The sequence below is a fragment of the Gobio gobio genome (assembly GCF_949357685.1).
Source record: "Gobio gobio genome assembly, chromosome: 15".
Classification (NCBI taxonomy): domain Eukaryota; kingdom Metazoa; phylum Chordata; class Actinopteri; order Cypriniformes; family Gobionidae; genus Gobio; species Gobio gobio.
This window is the reverse complement of record NC_137108.1, coordinates 26,389,391-26,403,055: the sequence shown is the minus strand read 5'-3', so window position 1 is coordinate 26,403,055 and position 13,665 is coordinate 26,389,391. Positions and strand designations below refer to the sequence as shown.

Sequence of the window (13,665 nt, the reverse complement as noted above, 5' to 3'; positions counted from 1 at the left end):
ATCTGTGCCTTGCATCATGTTCATGAATATTATAGAGGCGTCTATTTATATACATATCTATTTGACCATTCTTAAAGCATTTTGGTTGATAACTCTGATTGATTGGCTGATTAACATAAATATTCATTCTTACTTGTGTCAGCTTTTGTCAATGAAAAGTGCACAATTTCAGTTTGAGTGATTTTGACTGTCCATTAGGGATATGTGGTATATTGTATAATAAAATATAATTTTCTATAATATTATGTAATATAATATAGGTCATTAATATATATATTTTTTATTTCAGCATTATATGCATATAATGCTTGTATACATTATATTAATCCTGTTTTTGTCGCTCTTATTTTTATGAGCAGTATGCTTCTTTTCCTACAGCATAGTGAACTTGGACCACAAAATGTTTTACATCATCTGAAAGCTGAATAAATAAGCTTTCCGTTGATGTATGGTTTGATAGGATAGGACAATATTTGGCCGAGATAAAGCTAAAACTATGACCATCTGGAATCTGAGGGTGCAAAATATTGACAAAATTGCCTTTTAAAGTTGTCCAAATGAAGTCCTTCGTAACACAAATTACTGATAATAATACATTTTTGATATATTTACTGTAGGGAATTTACAAAATATCTTCATGGAACATGATCTTTACTTAATATCCTAATGATAATTTGGACCATACAATGAATCGTTGGCTATTGCTACAAAAATACTTGTGCTACTTATGACTGGTTTTGAGGTCCAGGGTCACATATTTCATACTGTCTTCATGTATTCACTAAACTACTTTTTTATTCTGTTTTAATTTTTTTGTCCGATTTTTAACACCTTTTATCTCTTGTCTAAAATAAGTGTTCATTTAAATCCAGAAATTGTGTGTATATTATATTTGCCTTGCCCTTCCTGACATCAGCTGTAATGGGTTGAAGCTTTCTTTTCTATAAGCCTAAAATTAACCTTTAAAATGATTCATGTCTGTGCTTATTATCCTTATTTGCTTTCAGATATCTCCGCATTCTCCACCACTTTTGACTTTCATCCCCTCCGTCTTTTTCGCATAACTTCTTGCACACCTTCACAACACTTTTTTCCCTCTGATCATTTGTATGTAAAGTCGAATGAAAGGAGAAGTGGGTGACGGGACTTTGCACCAGGGCATGTTTTGCACAGCTGGTGTTTGTTCCTCCTGGTAGTGCCACAAACCCACTTCAGTTCCTTCCTGTGGCAGGTCTTTTATCTGACAGTCCTTGTTCGACTGAGGGTCCTGTCAGACCCAGGAGCGTTAGCCTCAGAACCAGAGCCGTGGAAACAGCACTGCAGCCGCAGCCGGAGCTAAATCTCAGTCATGCGGCTCCAGCAGCAAGCTGTATTTAAAGTTTAATTAAGTAGAGCTCGTTTTGCTAGGTCATTTGAGCCTTAATGACCAGGCTCATGGGGAAACAGAACAAGCTAAGGACAGCACAGAGATCAGTAATACCAGAGGGAGTTGTGTCACAACTACATATGCGACGTAGTGTCTTTTGGAAGGTTGGTTAACTCTGTAAAATAAGCCTTTTATTTGCTTGCAATGTGTTGAACTGTATGTGAATTATTAATGTATAGAAAAGAACTGAATGTAGCGCTCATAGACCATGACGGATTCTGCAGTTCGTGGTGTGTAACAGTGAAATGTTTCCCCCCGAACAGCAGCAGTCTCATGCTCAAAGGATCCCCAAAAGCTGCCACTGTGTCGCAGTTAAATCCATCCCCTCACTCGGATATATAGCGAAAAAGAATCAATGCTCATAAAAAAAGCTTTATGATGTTTATACCTGGATTTTGGTAGCCAGACAGCACTGAAATCCCAAAAGTGCAACCAAAACAACAAACTCGCCTTGATGGAGCGGCGTCTCGTGGAAAACAGCTCCTGGGTGCATGCCCTCGTCTTTTATCCTATTCACTTTGCTCCGCTCCCTGCACTTACTCGGGGCAACTTGTCAAAACATTAATTCTGCTGTTGTTTTTTTTTCTTCCCCTCCTCTCCCTCATTCAGCGTCTTACTCAGTCCTTCTCTCCCCCGCTGTGAAAAACCATTTCAGTCAGTTCTACTTTCTCTCTAATTGATCCCTGTCTTTTTCTACTCTTTTTAACTCGCTCGGTCCTGCTGTGAGCACACCATTTCTTTTTCCAGTTTCTGTCCGTTTCTCAATCTTTAATTGTTTTAAAAAGCTGAAACTCTGTCCGTTTTGCGCTGCCCACCTCAGTGGATACCTCGTCCTCCTCCTTTTATTCACCTCTCTCGCCTTGTTAGATTTGTCATTCACCAGAGCGCTTTTTCCAAAGCGCGAAGAAGAAAAAAAAACACATTAATTCGGTGCCTTTACACAAGTGCAGGTTTTCCCTGCAGTGACCGTTTGTTCGGAAAATATAAACAAGAAAAAATACGGTTTCATTTTCGGAATGTCAGCCGTATTTTTCCGTTTTGCCAGAACTTGTAATATTGAAGAAATGAATGAAGCTTGGAAGCCTTTATTTTCTTCTCCTCTTCCCCCCTCTCATCTGTTTTCCATCTCTCGCATCCTTTTGCTGGTCGTTCTCTGCATCATGCCATGGTAGCCATGTTTTATGCAAGGAAAGCGCAACTGCAGCCATTTTGTGCTTGAAAACAAAAAACTGCCATTTTGTTGAAGCAAACATTTAATTTAATTTCAATAAGAGAGCAAAAAAAACTTTTTTTTTTAATGTTTTGTCCAAATAATATATTTTTTCTTTAAGACTATAGTTATCTTTTTTTTTCTCTTCCTTTTTTCTCTTTTTATTTTAAACGTTAGGTTCCTCTTCTATTTAAAAGGACACGCATACTGGCATAAAACTCTTTTATGTACGCTTATGTTCTTTATAATGGTAATTATAAAAGATAAGAAATTTATCATAATAATATAACTTCTTATTCATCCTAGTTTTATGTAATGCCTGATGATGGTCTCGTTTCATTATATTCCTAAATTTACCATTACCTTATAAATTAACTTTTTTTTTTTTTTATGTTTTATAAATTGCATTAAATACGTTTATTATTATGTTTGTATGTTGTCATATGTAGACAAAGTTTAATAGAGATTTAATAAAAAGTTTTATTATTTAAAAAAAAAATTGTCAAAACAGTTAGTGATAAATCCTAAACTCCTTTTTGTTGTTGCATTTTCAGGCCCTTGTCATGTGAACTAGTTTAGTAATCAAATTAATTTAAAAATCCTTCATGCTTTCCAGTATTCTAAAATTTGATTTATTTGTGGGAAAATAATGTGGAAAAATTGTATACTGTACAAAGAACATGATACATGTTCTATTATATATACATGATTAAGCCAAACAATGTTGAATTAAATATTCTTACAATTTTTGTATTTTACTGATAATTTACTGTGACTTGATTCTATATGTTTCTATTGTTTTGATTAATTTCCTATTAAGGCAGTGTCCTTTTATCCATCTTTTGTCTAATTTCTTGACTGTCCTTATCAGAGGAAGGTGTGTTTGAATGAAGTCTTTTATGAAGGACTTTTTCTCTGTTTGGTCGAGTGTTAATGATGGGTTCAAGTTAAACTGACTTAAACTAATGTGCGTTACCTTGATTGTGTTTAACGAGCAGCCGACAGGAAAATTGACGTGTCCTGTGGTGTGACCTGCTGTACTTCGTCTAAAATGTTGTTGTAAAACATTTTTCCAAATATTTTATAATTATTGCACATGCAGTTTGCATGACCAGATTAATTGAAAGACATGGAATAATTGTTCAGTATCTTTTGTCCATTTTTAATATTAACTACTGGTGACAAAAAGCTGTGTAAAAAATGTAAACGTGCACGGTCACAGAATCCCATGAATTTAAACCGAAAAAAAATTAAGCTAATGTTATGTCTGCTACACATTTGTTTGTGCACTTTTCTTCTACTTTCTATACTTGCTCTATAGTTTTAGCCAACACATTTCTGCTCCTGTTGAGTCTACTACGCTCCACTTTCCTCCACATCTGCGATATCTCTGCATCTCTCTCTCTTTCTCTCTCCATTCATCTTTTCTCCATTATGTTTCTCAGTCTGACCCCCTGCTGAGAGAGTGACACTCAGACACAAACTCCCTCCCTCCTTCCCACTTTCGTCTCTTTCCTTTTGCCGTCTGACCTTCTTTCAGGCTCTCGCCTTCCCTGCGCGTTCTCCCTCTGCTTTTCTCACACTTCCTCCTCTCGTCTTTTCTCTTCTCTGTCTTCTCCTGTGTTTCGCTCCATCACTCTATCTTTGTTGCTTTTGTGGGCCTTCTCTGTTCAATCTTGTATCTCTTGCTCCTTTCCCCCCTTTAAATCTTTCCCTTTTCACGGTTCTTTCTCTTGTTCATCCTTCCAGTCCACTTTTTTGTTTCTTGCAGAATCTTTCATCTCCTTCCACCTTCATTTTTTCCGCTATCTTTCTGCGTGCGACCTTTAAGAGAATTTGCATTGAGGATGTATTTTGGGTTGCGCAGCCGTTAGTAATTTTTCAGTATGTTTCTGCCTGAGTAATGGTAAATGTGTCTCTATGTGCGTTTTTCTCCTCATTTGTTTTCAAGAACGATGTTCCAAGTTGTAGTTCTTCAAAAAAAAAAAAAAAAAAAAAAACATAGAAAGCACTAACACCTCACATGTCTCTCTCTCTTTCTCCCTCCCTCTCTTTATATCTTCTAGCAACAGCTGGATCATCAAGACAAGAAGGTTAGTGTTTATTGCCATACACCCTACTTCTAAAGTCATGTGGTTCATTGTGTAATACAAAATTACACATTAAAAACAAATATGCTATATATTTTATATAGAAATATACAGTATGTTTTGAATACAGAATTATATATTTATATATTACAAATATGGCAAATATATTACAAAAAATACAAAAATAATTAGTATACAGTATATAAACATTTATTTATACATTTATTTATTTATATTAGTGCTGTCAAATATATAATAATATATTTGAATACATTTGTTGAAGAATCACGTCCAAAACCAAAAATTGTGCCCCCCCCCAACAATCATGTTTTCAGGCCATTTCAAGTTTGATTTTGACATGACCTAAAGCATTGATAAGTGAGTTGCTTGTTGGTTTACTTTTTAAGTCTTCCCATTAACAGCATCATTTTGTTCATTCAGACTGACAAGAGGCGGGATTTATCACATGAACCAATCATAGCACAATGGAGGTATTGCATCCTCTCATGATTTTCCCCCATTTGTTCTCAATTACCCCCCACTAAACTCACCGCACGCATTAGGGAATCTGTTAAAACTCAATGGACTCAGGGGAGGCAAGAGAGACGCTGTAACTTCACCTGCGGGTGTCGCTGTTGGACAGTGTTAATTAAGAAAAAACAACTGTCACATTTGGTAATATTTGCGTTGGTTTACTTTTGTAATGTGGATTATTTTCTCTTCCTATTTTTTTGAGGAGGCACTGCCTCCCTTGGAAATGGCCACTGGTATATACTGTATAAATGTAACACACACACACGTTTTTTTTGCTATCTAAGTGAGGACATACCATAGGAATAATGGTTACATTCTTCGAAACAAGAACTTTCTAATTGTGGGATGAATAAACAGATTTTTTTGTGGTCATCACACCATTATATTTATAATTTGAAAAATGTAATTATATTTTTTGCGTATATATATAATTTAAAATAATTTCTATCGTTTTTTTTATGACCATAAACCGAATCAGTGCTATTTTTAGAGTATAGAAGTTCCTCACCCCTGTGCAAGATGATGATGTGGATGCAAAAACAATTAAAAATCCAACATGGGTCAATACAGATAGGTGTACAAAATCTTCGATATGGGGATTTGGTGCCAATATATCATGCATCCCAAATATTTATGTGCAAATATGCTTATTTATGTATGCATAATATATTTGAATATTTATTTGTTTGTCTCTTTACTTTCTATGATTTTTATAGCCACAGAGAGACCATCACCCAGCAGTGCTGTCCATCCTGTGACAGTCAGACGACTTTATCTCCTCCTCATCCCCCTCCTCTTGCCTTATTTCCTCTAATATCTCTCCTTAAAGCATAAAACCTAAAACAAATGCTCTGTTGCAGCATATATTCCTCCATAACAGTTTGCATTACAGTAAATGCTTGTTCTATGTCTGTGGATTACACACGCACAGAGAGACTCTCGCTCTCTTTCCCATACTCTTTTGCTCTGTCAATTTTGTCACGCTATTAATCTCCATCCCTCTTGTTTCTTTTCTGGCAGTCTCTCCGTCCACTCACAGTGGCTCCTTAATGCTGTCTGCTCTGATAAAAGTTCACTCTGTAACAGAGCGACACTAATCTACCTTCAAAGAGCTTATCTTACTGTTCATTTTCTTTTAATCCATCTGTCCTTAAGAGTCAGACATTCCTTTACAAGCCTCTCCCCCCGCTGTCCAATACTGTACAACAAACTGAGCCAAAGACGAGGAGGAGGATGAAGCTCCCCGGTCCTGCTGTTTGTACTACTGAGTGGAAGATCAGGGACAGAGTGACCATTCGTGTGTGTGATCACTAACATATCCAATGATCATGAGCTGGAAAAAAAAAATGTCTTGTTAAAAAAAAAAAACGACTTTGAAGCCAAAGCCAGACCACGGCATTTAAAAATGATTTTGCTGTATTGACTTTATACAACCTGGCGGAACTCTGGAATATCCTGGAAATTTTTTTTTTTGTATCTTGAATGTCTTTTGAATTTATGTTCGGAATCATGTGCGATTCATTCACGCACCTGTAAATGCTGACTGAGTGACACATGGAAAACACATGAAACAAAAGAACTACTTCCTGTTCATCTTTTGTGGGATGTGTATGGTCAGTCACCACCCAGTATGGACTCTTCTGATTGGTCTGCATGTTTCTTGACTCTGTAAAGTGTGAAAGCCGTCGGATGCTTCATTGGGCACTTAATCAGGTTCAGACAAACACGATCACGATTTCATTCCCTCGCTTGCATAAATATTTGTGGATATGTAAATTAAATATAATTAAAGTGTTCATGAACTTAAAAAAAGGGTAATGATTAATAACTACAAGCAATCTTTTTTTTTCAGTTAGTCTGAAATAATGTATGGATTTATAGAGAAAACATGCTGAGTATTGTTTGAGTATTGTTTAGTTTTTTGTTTAACCATTTTTAGGGGGGGAGGTTTTTTAAGATATTTTATTTCCCAAACTATTAATTTGAACAGTGAATTATTAGTATTAGTATTGTTTATATTCGGAATAACATATCGGTATTTAAGGAGATCAAGAAAAATAGCCCAAAATAAGAAAAACAGAAAATGTTTCTATTTAAATAATTTAAATATTTTTCAAATAATTTTTTTTTAAATAATAGTTTAAAATTAATATTTTAAACTTGAAATTCAGTTCTAAAAGTGAAGCAATTTTGCCCCCTTTTTAAGTTCTGTGAATGATAAATGTTTTGTCTCTAATTTCTGATGTTTTGTGTTCGTTTCAGAGTTTCAGATGCAAATAAGGTTTGCCAAAACAGAACAATCAGTTTACAGATTTTGTTTCTTTGTTTTACATGGTATGTAGGTGTGTTGTTTCTTTGTCATTTGAATGTTTCACATTTTTGTGAATTGGTCAGCTTCTTCTGTGAAGAACTTTTGTCATAGCCATTTTTCTACGGCAAAATGAGCTACGGTAATAAATAATGCTTTTCAAACATTACGTTTTTTAGAGTGTACATTGCAGTTTTATGTTTGTTATTTGAAGATGAATCTGGAGCTGGTTATATGAGAACTAATTTAGGAAACTGCTATTGTTTGGTTTCATTTTTATTATTTTGTATATTTAATTTTTTTTTTTTTTTTTTAGGAATTTAAACAATCTCATTCTCATCACTTTGAGAATTATTCACATAAGAATAAAATCGTTTTTTAATTGTTTAAGGGGGCAGATTAATTTCAGCTTTTAATGTGCATTGCAATATTGTGATAATTGTAATTTATATTACAATTTAAAAAAAATGTTGATAGTCAGTGCATATCAGAGGGTCTGTTTGTCTCCTCTAGATGGCATCTGTTACACACTGAGCCACAGAAACCATATTTATGAAACTGTTTGTATGGAGTCACAGAGAAGAGAAGGTGTGCAGTGTCATGAGTCACTCATTCCTCATGAGTACTACGGGAACAAAACCCAGTTTTACCCAGTCATAATATGCAAGTAGGTATCTTTGAGTAAAAGTAAAAATAGTTATTTATTTGTGTACTGACTATCATCATCATGGAAGCAAACTGTTAAACTATAAAATTTGAAGAATAAATTATTCCGTGGTGCTTTGTTATTCCTAAATGCATATTTGGCATTACATGTCCTGGGACCTCATTCTACCATCTAGTCTATATAGCACCACTTTTTGGAGTTAGGCCCCCACATCTTTATTATTACTAAATCTTTCTTTTATATGTGTATATATGTGTATATATGTATATATGTATATATATATATGTGTGTGTGTATGTGTCAGTGTACTGAATTATATAGATCTGCAACTCCATAATGCGTATTAATTTCATGAGCACATTCAGTTCAAATAATGTGTTCTGTAAACAAGTATCGTCACAGCATATCTACTAATTTGTTGATACAAATGAGTTCTTAATTGTCAGTGCTGGTGTGTGTGTGTCAGTACGTTTCTCTGTTGTTATTATGCTTGACTTGACAGTGAACATTGTTTTTTTTATTAAGTAATGTAAGTAAACTATAACTACATTTATTATGAGAGATCTTGCAACACATATAGAACAGGATTCATTGCTTCTGCACTTATACTTTCTATACTTTTAATGGCATTGTTCATTGGCTTTACAACTATCATTGATTTAAACATTGGTTGTGTGTGTTTTGTGTTTAAGAGTAAATTACAAAATGAAGACTAAGATGATAAAGGAGAAATCTTTTTTAAAAATCTACTTTTTAAAACAAGTTTTAGAAATCTAATTTTCAAATTCAATTTAGTTTCATAATTTTAAAAAAAGGTATGAAACTTTTGATTTACAGTACTGACCCTAATAACACAAAGTGGTTTAACTGAATGTCATTAGATCCTGTTCACTATCATCTTATTCAATACACATTATGACAATAAAACTAAAGCACTCCAAAATCCAAAATGTTAGTTTATGAACAGATAAGCTTCATTCATGCGTTTCTTAGCAAACATGACAGTCTTGTGTTTCTCTTGGTATACACTGTTTTTTTTAGAAGCAACATGTAAGAACATGTAGGTGTCAATCAGTCATGATGGGAGTACCGGTATCCTGGTTTCCATGGCTTCTTCCCTTATATGTACAGGTCATATAATTAGAATATCATCAAAAAGTTGATTTATTTCACTAATTTCATTCAAAAAGTGAAACTTGTATATTATATTAATTCATTACACACAGACTGATATATACATTTTTTTTTATTTATTTTAATTTTGATGATTATTACTGACAACTAAGGAAAATCCCAAATTCAGTATCTCAGAAAATTTGAATAATACTTAAAGGGTTAGTTCACCCAAAAACGTAATTTCTTCCATTAATGACTCACCCCAATGTTGAGAACGCAATCCGCGTTCTCGACGCCACAGTGATGCTGCTGACGTAAGATGCTGTGACGTGTTATCTGGTGTGATAGCAGATACCAGATAACACGTCACAGCGTCTTACGTCAGCAGCGTCACTGTGGCGTCGTGAATGCGGATTCAAACAAAACCAGAAGAGAAGACGATGCTTAATAAAGTCTTAGTTTTTGTTATTTTTGGACCAAAATGTATTGTCGACGCTTCAAAAGAGTCTAACTAACCAAATGATGTCACACATGGACTACTTTGATGATGTTTTCATTACCTTTCTGGACGTGGACAGCAAAGTGTGCATACACTTACATTCAAAGGACTGAAAGCCCTCGGACTAAATCTAAAATACACTGCAAAAAAAATCCCCGTAAAATTTACGGTAAAAAAACGGCAGCTGTGGTTGCCAGAACTTTACCGTAAAAAATACGGCAGTAACGTTTTAGGTTTTTAGGGACAGCACCATATAATTTAAAGATTTATAATGTAATAATTACGGTTAAAAAAAAAAATTTTTACAGTTCAAAACCGTATAATTTAAAGGTTTATATAATGTAATAATTACGGTAAAAAAAATTATTTTACAGTTCAAAACCGTATAATTTAAAGGTTTATATTGTAATGATTATGTTTACACTGTAAACAATTTAAGGTAAAAAAAAAATATTTCATTAACTGAAATAATGTTAAACTACCAACTTATTGAGATACTAATATCTGTTATTGATATATACGGACAACCATCAATCACATTGATGAATCACAGATGAATCAGAGCTCATCACAAGCAGCTTTTAAGAGGACAATTCTAATATAGAAGGTGCTCAGTGTCATTCACACAAACACTAAACACCATCATGGTAAAACACATGAAATTAAAAAAATGCAATAAACATTAATTTAACAACATCAGATGTAACATAAAACCCTAATGTATAACTGATTAGAAAAAAAACAAAGAAGAAACATAGTTGCGAAGTCAAATGCGAAGTGTCACGCAGGGAATTCTGGGAATGTGAATTTACGGGTTTTCACTGTAAATTACACAATGACTTGTTCATTTTCACTTCCAAAAAGTGTAAATTTAACGGTATTTTACTGTAAAATTAAATGAAATGTAAGGTTAGATCTATTACAGTTATTCACTGTATATAGTACGGAAACTTTCCAATTAACAGTTTTTCACCGTAGCATTTTTACAGTAAAAATACCGTTAAAATCACAATCATTTTTTACAGTGTATCTTAAACTGTGTTCCGAGGATGAACGGAGGTCTTACGGGTGTGGAACAACATTGGGGTGAGTCATTAATGGAAGAAATTTCATTTTTGGGTGAACTAACCCTTTAAGACCAATACAAAGAAAGGATTTTTAGAAATCTTGGTTAACTAAAAAGTATGAACATGAAAAGTATGAACATGTACAGCACTCAATACTTAGTTGGGGCTCCTTTTGCCTGAATTACTGCAGCAATGCGGTGTGGCATGGAGTTGATCAGTCTGTGGCACTGCTCAGGTGTTATGAGAGCCCAGGTTGCCCCTGATAGTGGCCTTCAGCTCTTCTGCATTGTTGGGTCTGGCATATCACATCTTCCTCTTCACAATACCCCATAGATTTTCTATGAGGTTAAGGTTAGGCGAGTTTGCTGGCCAATTAAGAACAGGGATACCATGGTCCTAAAACCAGGTACTGGTTGCTTTAGCACTGTGTGCAGGTGCCAAGTCCTGTTGGAAAATGAAATCTGCATCTCCATAAAGTTGGTCAGCAGCAGGAAGCATGAAGTGCTCTAAAACTTCCTGGTATACGGCTGCGTTGACCTTGGACCTCAGAAAACACAGTGGACCAACACCAGCAGATGACATGGCACCCCAAAGCATCACTGACTGTGGAAACTTTACACTGGACCTCAAGCAACATGGATTGTGTGCCTCTCCTCTCTTTTCCTCCAGACTCTGGGACCCTGATTTCCAAAGGAAATGCAAAATTGACTTTCATCAGAGAACATAACTTTGGACCACTCAGCAGCAGTCCAGTCCTTTTTGTCTTTAGCCCAGGCGAGACGCTTCTGACGCTGTCTGTTGTTCAAGAGTGGCTTGAAGGAATGCGACAGCTGAATCCCATGTCTTGCATACGTCTGTGCGTAGTGGTTCTTGAAGCACTGACTCCAGCTGCAGTCCACTCTTTGTGAATCTCCCCCACATTTTTGAATGGGTTTGTTTCACAATCCTCTCCAGGGTGCGGTTATCCCTATTGCTTGTACACTTTTTTCTACCACATCTTTTCCTTCCCTTCACCTCTCTATTAATGTGCTTGGACACAGAGCTCTGTGAACAGCCAGCCTCTTTTGCAATGACCTTTTGTGTCTCGCCAACCTTGTGCAAGGTGTCAATTGTCGTCTTTTGGACAACTGTCAAGTCAGCAGTCTTCCCCGTGATTGTGTAGCCTACAGAACTAGACTGAAAGACCATTTAAAGGCCTTTTTAGATGTTTTGAGTTAATTAGCTGATTAGAGCGTGGCACCAGGTGTCTTCAATATTTAAAGGGTTAGTTCACCCAAAAATGAAAATTCTGTCATTAATTACTTACCCTCATGTCGTTCGACACCCGTCAGACCTCCGTTCATCTTCAGAACAGAAATGAAGATATTTTAGTTGAAATCTGATGGCTCTGAAAGGCCTCATTGGCTCAATGGCACGTTACACTCTCAAGACCCTTAAAGACTAAAGACGTCGTTACAAAGTCCATCTCACTACAGTGGTTCTAAAATAACTCACTGATTCATAACGCTTCGAAGCTTCATGAGGCCGTGTTTTGAAATCGTCATCACTATATAAGTCGTTATTTAGGGGTTTTTTTGCGCACAAAAACTAATGTCGCCGATTCAAGTTATTTTAGAACCACTGTAGTGAGATGGACTTTGTAACAACGTCTAAAATATCTTAATTTCTGTTCCGAAAATGAACGGAGGTCTGACGGGTGTCGAACGACATGAGGGTAAGTAATTAATGACAGAATTTTCATTTTTGGGTGAACTAACCCTTTAACCTTTTCACAATATTCTAATTTTCTGAGATACTTAATTAGGGATTTTCCTTAGTTGTCAGTTATAATCATCAGAATTAAAAGAAATAAACATTTGAAATATATCAGTCTGTGTGTAATGAATGAATATGATATACAAGTTTCACTTTTTGAATGGAATTAGTGAAATAAATCAACTTTTTGATGATATTCAAATTATATGACCAGCACCTGTATAATACCCCCTCTCCAGAAAAGATTTGATATGGAGATATGACTATAATGAGACTATGTATGGCATTGTTAAGTTTTTAGAATAAAAATTCCTAGAGGATCTTCTCTCACCAGTGCTGTTTGACATCTAGAAAGCAGATCCTCACTATTGTCAGTAAGTGTCAGATCTATGGTAGGTTAAACCTCTGTCCCCAACACAGTGTTTGTTTTAATATCCAAAATAATGTGTTTACCACGATAATGTACTAATAACTGTAACAATTTATAATAAAGGGTACATAAACAGTGGAGCCTCCAGGGAAATTTGAATGGGCCAGAGAACTCCTAGGGGGGCACTGGAAAACGTAGCCTGGAAAATGTTTTAGACATACTGTACCACCTTTGACCTTAAGTGCATATGAGTGTCATGAGAGTTATGATAAAAGTGCATGACGAAGGGGTATCCAAACACAAAAAATCTTTATTAAAGCCACACTGGAGAAATGCAGGAGATTAAGCTAACACAACCACTACCACACCATACCGGACAATGAACTGAAGAGAACTCAGGGTTTAAATAATTGGAAGAACAGAAACGTGTGGGATTAACTAACAAATGATCAGGAACACAGGCAAACAGAAACAGAGAAAAAAAACGGGTATGTTTATGTTACGCCTGAGAATAAAGAGGGAGAATAATCACAAAGAGATTATGAGTGATGTTTTCTCAGTGATGGCATTGACTCGCAATTTTCATGTTAAACACACACATCTCATATTCAAATACAGGTTGG

At 35.3% G+C, this 13,665-nt stretch overlaps 1 protein-coding gene across 2 annotated transcripts in view; it reads left to right on the top strand.

Annotated features, from left to right (window-relative positions):
* efna4 (ephrin A4) overlaps nt 1–7,324 on the top strand; it is a 59,741-nt gene extending 52,417 nt beyond the window's left edge. For both annotated transcript variants that reach the window (XM_079837915.1, XM_079837914.1), the window contains 2 exons: nt 4,703–4,729; nt 5,977–7,324. In XM_079837915.1, coding sequence (XP_079694041.1) covers nt 4,703–4,729; nt 5,977–6,074 — 125 coding nt within the window. In that variant the 3' untranslated portion in view covers nt 6,075–7,324. The remainder of the gene's footprint in view (nt 1–4,702; nt 4,730–5,976) is intronic.
* The last annotated feature ends 6,341 nt before the right edge of the window (nt 7,325–13,665 follow it).